General features: G+C 33.5%; 1 protein-coding gene across 1 annotated transcript in view; it reads right to left on the bottom strand.

Moving 5' to 3' along the window:
- LOC111085546 (hemicentin-1-like) overlaps positions 1-11843 on the bottom strand; it is a 133260-nt gene that overhangs the window by 48794 nt on the left and 72623 nt on the right. The window contains exons 3-4 of the mRNA XM_022384630.1: positions 2252-2362; positions 141-344 (exon numbers count right to left, since the gene is read on the bottom strand). Coding sequence (XP_022240338.1) covers positions 141-344; positions 2252-2362 — 315 coding nt within the window. The remainder of the gene's footprint in view (positions 1-140; positions 345-2251; positions 2363-11843) is intronic.

The raw sequence follows: 11843 nt of genomic DNA, 5'->3' as shown, positions 1-11843 counted from the left end.
CCCCCACGGCTGAAAGGGCGAGCATGTTTGGTCGAACCCGCGACCCGTAGATTGCGAGTCGAGCTCCCTAACCACCTGGCCATGCTGGGCCTCCACTTCAAGGAAAATTTACGAAACGTAAAATTATACAAAATACTCACAGTTTAAGTCTAGAGTAATTGAGCTAAATGAAGGATCTCCAATTTCGCTGTTTGAAGCTTCGCAGGTAAGAGAAGCAAACAGATCATGACGACGAAGATCGGGAAGCAATATTTCATTTCTGGAGAAACCTTGAGGCGTGAGAGTAAAGTTTTCCTTCAGAACTTTTCCTTCTTTCTTCCATGTCAACGCCGGAGGCGGCCTTCCTGTGCAAGGAAAGGCAATTTATCCCTTAATACACAATACAAAACCCCTAAGCTACTAAACTACAAAGTAATATATAGCACAAAATATTCAATATTTCACGTGCTATCAAATAGGACTAAAGGGACATTCATTATTCTTACAGGATTATAATGATTAATTTTTATTAATTATTTCAAAACCGGTTCTGGCCCGGTTCAGCATTTATATTATAATTTTTGACTATATCTTAACATGTACACAAACCCTAGGTTATCTAGTGAGTAAGATATTTTATAGATGTAAGGTCATCGATCGGTATTTGTTTCTAGATCCTGCTTAGAAGCACAGTTTATTATTGATTATCTCAAATTCTTCCGTACTCGTAAAAAACGTATACCTCAAATTCTTCCGTACTCGTAATAACGTATACTTAAGTTCCTCTGTACTCGTAAAAAAGTATACCTAAGTTCTTTCGTACTCGTAAAAAGTTATACCTAAATTCTTCCGTACTCATAAAAAGTTATACCTAAATTCTTCCGTATTCTTAATCAAATAATAATTAATATTTGATGATATGTGGAGGGTAATGCAAAAGTCGCTCCCACCTTTTTGAAGCTATCGGATATGTGCTTTATTAATATCACGACACTATGTTATTCTTTCGCTTAGATTTCAGTTGTAATTCTCTGATTCAAATATTTCAGGTTATTTGGATGGGCGGAAAAACGTTATATTAGTTTCATGTTGCCTTAAAAGAAAAATCATAATGGAAAAAAATCACGAAAATGTGCAGGCTATACCAGTAACCCATGACATCCTGTCCATTTGTCGGAAAAATCAACATTCAGGTGTTGCCTGACATCCAATGCGTTGTGGAGCACCATAGCGTTTGCTGAAATAATGACTTTTGGTACGTTTTGGAAATATGTAATTGCAAAATAGTAAGATGGCTTTCTCTAGTCATTGTATCATTTATGAAAATTATACAATAACATGAAATCCTATCGGGTCATATTAAACCATTACATTATCTACCCCCTCGTCTCAGGCTCCTGCAACTCAGTGTGGGGTTTCTTAAGACCAGGAACAACAATAGTAGAGATTCAATTCAACGTTCAGAAAAAACCGCTGCCTTAGATACTATAATCTCCTTCTGGGCGAAGTCTTCATCCTCTTCTGCATGCGCCACGAACCATTCAAGAAATCCAAATTGCAGTTTGTAAGGATGGTAATTATGTTTCCTCAGAATTCAGAACACATTTCTTTAGCTTAGTCTTGCTTCTCTAGTAGTTTCGCAAGTTAATCTAATACAACATGCAAGAATATCGCCTGCTCCAGTGTCCGAAATGTTCTCATTCATTGCTTTAGCAATCCTCATTGCATTTACGATCGACCCTGAACCATGTTTCGTAGAACTTGGCGAATAAACGACCAACACTTGTGTTAGACAAAGGAGTCTCCCATCCAAAATGTCTCAAATTAAGTTCTATGTGACCTGCCGCTGACTCTATCCAGGATCCTCTCACAGCATTATTTCAGGGTTAATGGCATCCCTGTTGGTTATTATAAGGGATAAAAAGAAGAAATTGTTAAGGAAACACAAACTTGACTTTGACAAATTATAATGAGGGAGGAAATTGGAAATTTAACTTTGGTGCGCCAATTTGGCATCATTTTCCTAATATTCAATTTTGTAGTAAAATTCTGAAAAGTAACCTAATATTCTTGTATAAGTTGTCAAACTTAAAATTCTATTCGCAAGTATTTTAATAGTTTATATACAATATTTCCTAGCAATATTTTAAACTAATATAGTTAATTGGTGTTTTTCTAAAGAATAGCAAACATTCGAAAGTATTTTGACATTTTGGACGTCAATGAACATAGAACATTTAACTCATGTTAAAAACAAAACATAAAAACTTACCACCGTCTGCCTCACATATAAGTAACAACGAAGACCCTTCGTTATAAGGACCTATCAGGCCGCGTAAATGTTGACCAAACTTATCCATTATTATTGTTTCTCGAGGTGGAACTGACAAAAACAAAGAGAAGCAAATAGCCAGCTATAATTTGTGACAGTTGACAAATAAAAAAGTATTGTGATATACGTCTTTATTTACTTACGTTATAATTACTTTGATATTTTTTTTTCATTGCCTGTAATTGGTTGAGTAAAGTAATACATTTGTATCGTTTTTATTATTACAAAACAAAATAAAATACAATACAGGCATTTTGACGATTGAACTCCAATGTTTAGTTTAAAAAAAAGTCTTTAAGAAAACAATTGTTGAAGGGTACACAGTTTATAATAAAAATAAGCTACTTACGATTACTTGTAAATGTCTTACCCTAAATGGATAGATATTTTAATATGTTTATATGATGAAACAAGATAATAATATATATCTCATATTGTATTAAAATTTCGTATAACCACCAGTTGGCTCTGCATGTAATTTATGTGTTTACACTATATGCTAAATATACACCAGCTTTCTACTTTTCGTTAGCATTAGGGTCATTTGTATCCTACTGTGATGTATTTTCTATAACCATGCTATGTTATTTATACATTACTTGCCTTGTGCTCCACGACAATGGATTCACGCTATTTTAAATCAGTGAAAAAAGAAGACAACGTCAGATTTTCATTTCTTTATATTTTACCACATATACGACATACATTATTTTTGGTGTTCTATAAAAGCCGTTCGACATTTTGTTTATATGTTTGAATGAGATTCCACTAAGAATTCTGTGGCAAAGTACATGTATATTCGAGTTCTATAGATCTTAAAAACTGTGCATACTTGAGCACTTTGTGCAGCACCCATCACGTAAAATAGTTTACTAGTTTTCATTTACTGTACTGCTAAAATACTGGAAGACGCGGTTATCAATAACTTAAGAGTTTCAGTTGTTAATTAACATGCACATATTTCAAGCTTAGTAACCGGAATAGTATGCAAAACCCAACCATCAATTATTAGTAATAGGTTAATAAAAGAACACAAAACTAAAGTGTCTATTGTTATCAGAATCTACAGGTGTTAATCCAAATGAACTGTTTTTCATAATTGGCCAAATATGTTGGTTCTAGAAATGATCTAATAGCTAATAGTTGATGTTCAACCAATAACTTTTAAACTTTTATAACGTGCAGTGGCCATAACACTGCTTTACAGTTCCAGCAAATGTTATTATAAGATGTGTGTTTTGTTTATATTATGTTATAAAATAGTGTTGACGACCAAAGTTTACTTTACAGTACGATCAAATTTGATAACAAGTGTATTTGTTTATATTATATTGTATAGTAGTGCTGACGACCAAAGCTTTACTTTACAGTACGATCAAATTTGATAACAAGTGTATTTGTTTATATTATATTGTATAGTAGTGCTGACGACCAAAGCTTTACTTTACAGTACGATCAGAGTTGATAACATGTGTATTTGTAATACATGTATATTATGTTATACAGTAGTGTTGACGACCTGAACTTTGCTTTACAGTAAGATAAAAGTTGTATTTTGTTCTATACCACTAGTCAGACACTTAATGTTAGATAATAGATATTTGTGCAAGAATATCTTCTCAGATTGATACACTAATCATATAAGTTCTCACCCCAAAGTCACGTTTTTTGATAGCAATAAATTGTGTAATCAGTTTACTTATCTTATAACTTATTATCCCCCTTAGTTGTTAAGAAAACAATGAAACGTCAAGAAACGAAACCACTAGAGTCTAACAAGTTACGAAACAAAAGACTGAGCTTACGAAACGTTGTATAAAACAGAGCAGCATTCTGACTTAGAATCAGTGAGAAATAACACATGTTTCACATTACTATTATTCGCTTTTCCCAGGAAATTTAAGAGTAAGTTTCACTCGAACGGGCAATTTGTATCTATTCCCGTCATTCTCCTGATTAATAATCAATAATTTTACATAGTGTATCTGGAATGTACTTTTTATCAAACACGTATATCACTTGTATTTTATTTATCTAAGTAAGGTATAATTCGGAAACCAGTTAGATAAACTTTTTTAAAGAGGATTGGAAGTTTTTGCTTCGTAATTTATTAGGGAAAAATGTTTCATTGGACCTTTATTTTTATTTTTTTTACAATGGGTGACGTCTTCCATGTATTTTTGTTCACTTTATAGCAAATAACAGATTTAACTTAATAATATAACGTGTAAATATTACATTAACATACATATTCCTGTAGAAAAACGTGCGTATTTACAAAAATAAAACATACTGATCGCACCAAATCAACATCAATATATATATATTTCGAGCACCAAATAAACATCTGATAGTATTCGAGTAATATAAATTCTTCCGTAGAGCTAGTCTTTCAAAAGTCAAATATTATTATTATTTACGTCGACAAGTGTAAGCGTGTTAGTGCTCCATAGTACATAAATATTTGTTGAAGACAGGTTGGACGTCACTTGAATCTCAACAATGTTCAATTCAAATTGGATAGAAGTTCATGTAAATTAACAATTTTTGCAGGGAATACATATGGTGCATATTGCATGAATACTTTCTAAGAGCTAAGCTAATTGAGCAAGCTCTTGAAAAACTCGAACGTTGATAGAAATTGATCATCACAACCACACCCACAAACGGTTCATTATTCTTAACGTGATTGCATTGCAAGATCTTTTTTTTTATATTGATCGGCTTCATTTAAAACCGTTCGATGGAATTTAAATTTTTTAGCAGCTTCGTTACATAAAATGAATCCATTTATTTTAAAAATTAGGTAGTTTCAAACCAATTTTGGTAGCAACTGAAATGGAATTATAGTTTCAGCTGTATCATAAATAAAATCTCAGTCAAGTGACTGATATAATACAGTGTTTATTTTAATTGTTTACAAGCAAATTATGGTAAAACAACAGACTCTTTATTCAAGTTTCTATACTTCTGATACTATTATTTTTGTGATTCATAAAAACATCCCGAAAGGCAGATTTTCAAGGGATCAGAACAATTTACTTTGTTACAATTAGGACAATTCCAAGAAAATTAAATGTTCCTTACTAATAATAATTGAATATGGTTGTGAATTCTAAAAATAGGTATTAATATGGTCGTGAATTCTAAAAATAGATATTAATATGGTTGTGAATTCTAAAAATAGATATTAATATGGTTGTGAATTCTAAAAATAGTTTCTTTGTTTGTTTGTAGTTATGCACAAAGCTACACAATGGGCTATCTGTGCTCTGCCCACCACGGGTATCGAAATCCGGTTTCTAGCGTTGTAAATCCGCAGATATACAAACTAACCCATAAAAAATCTTCTTTAATACGAAACTAATTCAACGTGTAAGTGTTTTAAATATTCCTTATCCCTGGCTCTAAAACTTATTATCTTTTCTAAAGTTTTCATAAATTGTGATTTTTTCCATTAAATGTTACAATTACATAATTACCATAAAATCTAAATAAATAAATAATTACGTAGTTAACATAGTACACTAAAATCTAAAGAAAAAAACTACAAAATCAAGTACATTATTTGCGCGAGATACTTTGTAACTTATAGAATATTGCTATGGTAGGTGAAAATATTGTTTTGCTTTTTTTTAATAGAAACCCAAATGTTCAATACAGTTTGCAATACTAAATAACTATTTACTTTCTAAACATCTATTTCACTCTTTTTGTTTTGCAAATTACCACATAATATCCCATCATAACGACAAAGATTTTTAATTTGTTACACGTCATCCCATTATATTACTACATTTATTGATAACTTAATCTTTATATTGATCGTTACAACCACATTCGTAGGCAACTTTGAAACTTCTGGGAATAGCATGTTTTATTTCTCACATTCCCTTTAATTATCTCTGCGCATACACTAGCTAAATAGAACTAGTTATTTCAGACAAGACTATTATTCTTTAACCAATGATATCGTCCAAGAATAGCGCTTTGTGCTCTCTCACTAAAAAAAGAAAAAACATCATGCGACAAAATAAACGGCAGCTACACGTCTCTTTCCATCCAACATTGTTGACTAAACCTTAATTAACTCGGAGCAAGACACTTGTTTTGTTCTTTTTAGAGATAATATCCATTATTGAAAATTGATTAGGTTGGTCTTTTCCCTATCATAAAGTGGTGATTACAAGAGACAATAACAAATTGATTTATACCCTGTATTTTTGTCTGTAGACGTAAATTTTCTTTACTGCCAGGAATGGATGTTTCTCGTGCGTTTCGATAAATATCAAACACTTCCCTGTAGTACTATTTGATTGACTCTCTCTCTCTTTCTTTTATTTTTACTATGGAACTTTGACCAAAGCGATTTTTTTCTAAAAGATGAAAAATCCCTTTCTATAGCCAGAATGTGTGTGACTAAGCACACTTATTGACACATTCTGATAACAAACAAAGCTAGAAAATCACTGTCAGAAAGACACCATTGTTTTGGTATTTAAAGATAGAAAAAGGCAGTTGTGTGTTACTCATCATTTTGCCTTTTATCTTGCCGATTACTATTCCCAATATTTCCCAATTTTAATTTTTTTTATTTTCATTTTATTTACGATGACATTAAAACCTGGAAATAAAAGATGTGCAAGCTTAAAACTTAATGGGAGCGCTTTTTCCTTTACCGCAACACGCGGTGGATGTTGAAACGTTAATGTTTGTTCGGTTTATTTTTGTATGAACTATTACTAAACTTAAATAACAGATAAAGTCTAAGGTGTGAGTATGACTATCACATTCACTTAAGGCAAATATTAATTGAAAGGTATTTATTTACAAGTTACTCTCTTGAAACATGAAATGATATTCCTGGTAAGAACCTGTAGTAGTGTATAATCGTTTCAGTCACATTAACCACCCGAAAGTAGACCATGACATGCCTAAGGTTTTTCACAGACATCTTAGACGTGCCAAGATATAATATTCACATATATGTTGAACGGCCTTAATTAAACTATTCATTTAATTTGACGTCGTAAGTATTCAAAAAGTCCTTCCTAATGGATTTGGGTATTGAAGGTTGATGTCTTGATAATTATACATAAAATCAATTATTTTACATTATGCATTAAGAGTTGATCATTATTCGCAGACCCGGCATGGCCAAGTGGTTAGGGCGCTTGATTCGCAATCTGAGAGTAACGGGCTCGAACCCACATCCCACCAAACATGCTCTCCCTTTCAGCCGTGAGGGCGTTATAGTATGGCGGTCAATCCCAATATTCGTTAGTAATATAATAGCCTAAGAGTTGGCGGTGGGTGGGTGTTCTAGTCTTTCACTTCCAAATTAGGGACGGCTGACGCAGATAACCCTCGCTTAGCTTTGCACAGACAGATGGACGCAAAACATATAGCATAAATAGGATTAAATCTGCAGAAGTAAATAGTACAACAATGGGTTAACAGAAGAAAGCCTAGAAATAGTGAGAGTCAATCGCTCTTTATAAAAATGATGTTCCCGATCCCATGCTTCCCTTGAAATTACTCCCCATCGGCAGTCTTATGGTCATAATTACGCATTGTTGCTTCCCTGAGATCGAAATTTTCACTGTAACAAGCTTCTGCGAAAAACGACGAGGCTAGTCACAGACCAAACATCCAGAAAAACTTTTTGGAAACGTCCACCGTACGTGTGAACGAAATCAAATTTCAGCAGACGAAACGATCATTAGATTTGCTTACTAAATATGGAAATCGTACTTACTAAATACCCAGAGTACAAGAAATAATTCTGTTTTGACATCTATTCCGTGTTAGTAATGATAATATTGATTAACATATAAAAGGTTGGGAGCTGCTCAGGCGAAAGTCTCTTAGGATGACAACAAAAGTGAAGAAATAGGTATTAACCCTGCAGATCGATTTCACCAGGAAAAACAGCTTGTTCTATCTCGACCTATCCTTGCAATAAGAGACGAGTGGAAAGATAGAAAAACAGGCTTTATCTGCAGGACGCTAAAAATAACACGTCTACGTGCTTTTGTTGTTGTTTTTTCGCACGTGAGGAATATGAATCAATCGAAGATTTGTTTGGTAGACTGTACACGAAAGCATTTGGCTATAATAACGATTAGGCTTATTTGTGTTCTACTGACCAGCACTATTTCTTTTCTTTTCTTTTTCACTGATACATATACATACGTACAAACCACACATTTATTAATAATGTAATGTATGTGGCACTCACTTCTGCTTACTAAGGAAACAAATTACGTAGAAATTAGAAATATAAACACGAGGAAAACGCTAAAATTTCGTGAAATTACAGAATAATGTTCACTCAGAAAACATTCAATTATCCTATGCTGAATATTTTTATCCTAATAAAAAAAAAGGCTTCAGACAGCTTTTTAGTCTCTAGTAGTCACACGACAAAAATTCACAATCGAAGAAGCCCAAAAGTTATTTTAATTTGTATGTGAATAAGTCAGGTGAACATTTTTATATATTTCAAATTCGTTTATACAGCTATAGTGCCACTTTGTAAACAAATAAATAAGCATTTCTGTTGAGTTTAAACTTGCCTGTGACGAAGTTAATATTTGTATTGAGTTTCTTCAAGTAATAAATATTTGACCTTAATTTAATTCTACGAAGGTAAGCAAATGTAGAAAAAAAGTATGCGAAGCCGAATATGTCCAGCTGAAAAAGGAATGCCTTTTCATATATCATTCTAGTGAAAATACTGATTTTCCACCTCGTATAAATTTCATTTGGACTAGGCAAATGTAGAAAAAAAGTATGAAACTAACTATAGTTTAATCCAACAATCATTAAGGATAAATTTCATTTGGACCCTTAATGATTGTTGGATTAAACTATAGTTAGTTTCATACATTTTTTTTTCCAGTTTAATTTAAATGGTTTGTTTGTTTAATTTCGCGCAAAGCTACGTCAGGGCTATATGCGCTAGTCGTCCCCAATTTTGTAGTGTAAGACTAGATGGAAGACAGTTAGTTATAACCACCCACCACAAAATCTTGGGCTACTATTTTACCAACGAATAGTGGGATTGACCGTCACATTATAACGCCTGCACGGCTGAAAGGGCGAACATATTTGGATGGACGGGGATTCGAACCTGCGACCCTCATATTGCGACTCGAGCTCCCTAGCCATCTGGTCATGCCAGGCCAATTTAAATTGACAACTCACTTAAAAACAATTACACTATCATTGAATAAATTCATTCAGTTAAAAGGAGCTTTCTAGCTGCTCAGCGATAAGTCTAGAGAGTTAAAGGCTAAACTTTGGGTTGCTATACCCGTGGTGGACATTGCACAAATAGCCAATTGTTAAGCGTAAGTACGATTTCTCGAAGGCTACTCGTCAGTCATTGAAATTCCTAGCATGGAAAAGAAAGATATTTGATTCATTTGTTTCGGAAATTCGTGACAAGCTGAATGAGGGCTATCTACGCTAAGCATTCATAATTTAGTCCTGAAGGCAGCACCCACCATACCTATTGAACTGCTCTAATTGATCCACTCTTTTAACGCATTAACAGCTCCAAGGTGTCAGGTGATATCTTGCAACAAGAAAAAGCGAGCCCTCAGTGGCACAGAGGTATGTCTGCGAGTTTACAGTGCTAGAAATCGGAATTCGATAACCATGATGGGCACATAATAAATAGCTCATTGTGCAAATTTGTGCTTAACTTCAAACAAACAAAACGTGAACTTTGAACCTTCGGACTCACAGTCCAGAACGATAACCACTGAGCACGCCCGGTCCTATTACATACGTTAATTGTAACCTAATACGTATATATTATATATATATAAATGGCATGGTTTTGGAAGAATATCAAAATGCTGTTTCAGGCAGCTGATAGCGATATCTTATCTAACACGCTGAGTTCATTCGCCATATTGTGTTCCTTTAATTTTAAGACATCTTGTAGAATGGTAGTGAATCATATTTATTTTTATGTTTCGAAAACTAAATGCAGGTTATTCAGTCAGACAGTTAATGCTATCCGTTCACAGAAGTTATCGATCATTTCCTCCTATTTCCTTTCACTTGCTGCACTCCGGCACTATTCCAGCTTTATCCGAGTCTATTAGTTGACATTTTCCATGTCTGCAGCTGTCTATCTCTTGCCGTCTACCTTAATATAGATTTCTGTATGTTTTCACGTTTAAAGATATTTTACAACACCTTAGCTTTCCTTATTAGATGATGCCAATAACTTCACTTCACATTCTTGCATTTTCCATTATTTTCTCAGCTGATTCGTATCATTCATCTTATGCACCATATTTTGAACGCCTCCGACATTATCTTACGCACATTATCTGTTATCCCTACCTCTGACTCATATAAGTAGGTATACCACATATAAGCCTTCATAAGTTGTGTTCTGCTGCTGTCTGTCTCTTGCCGCCTACCTTAATATACATTCCTGTATGTTTTCACGTCTAAAGATATTTTACAACACCTTAGCTTTCCTTATGTGGTGATGCCAATAAATTCACTTTGCATTCTTGCATTTTCCATTATTTTATCGTATCATTCCTCTTATGCACCACATTTTGAACGCCTCTAACATTATCTATTATCCCTACCTCTGACTCATATAACTAGGTGTACCACATATGAAACTTCATAAGTCTTGTTCTAATTCCTTTGGTAAATTTCGTGAAAATTAATATTCTTTGGATGCCGATGAAAATAAATCTTACTCTCTAAATTACTCTTATTATTTCCCTCTGACATATTCCTTGGTGTGATTAGATGTCCCTACTAAATAATATATTTCATTTGTTCAAGATGCTATAGTTCACGCTAATTCTTACTCTTGAAATTGTTTCCCTTCTTTGACATAAACATCGTTTTCATCTCCCTCATATTTCCTGTAACCTAAAACATTATTTACTTCTCTGATCTTATCCACCTATTCCTGTATATATATTCGATTCTGTTTGATATTAATTCAGAACCATCTGCGTGACGTAGTCATTCGACCTATTTTCTCCAAATGTTAAACCATTTCCTTCATCTATTGCTTTAAAAATGAAATTTTAATATAAACTAAAAAGACTTGATGACAATACACACATCATTGTCTAATTCACCTTTTAATGTTAACATAAACTATTAATTCTCCATTCATCCTCACGTGCAGTCTCTTGTACCTAGAAAGGTTAACCTTTATTCTGACATCTTTTCCATGGTTTATAGGCAGGGCATATTTTTTGTTCATTAACGTACTGAATGACTTTCATAATCATTGAAATATGTGCGTATGTTCTGAGTCATATAAATCTGCCTTTCACTGGTACTTCTCGAAATACTGATTCTTTCTCGTTTACCTTTCCCATCTTTGAAACTTGTGCAGATCTTCTTCTATCCTTTTATCGACTCTATCAAGAATGATTCGTAACAAAAGTTTTTTTTAATATGGTTCATCAACTAGACTGATTGGTGCATATTATGTTGGTCGGGCCCAGCATGGCCAGGTGGATAAGGCGCTCAA

The sequence above is a fragment of the Limulus polyphemus genome, unplaced genomic scaffold (genome assembly GCF_000517525.1).
Source record: "Limulus polyphemus unplaced genomic scaffold, Limulus_polyphemus-2.1.2 Scaffold460, whole genome shotgun sequence".
Taxonomy (NCBI): Eukaryota; Metazoa; Arthropoda; class Merostomata; order Xiphosura; family Limulidae; genus Limulus; species Limulus polyphemus.
Note: the sequence above shows the minus strand (reverse complement) of the source record. Positions and strands in the feature narration are given on the sequence as shown.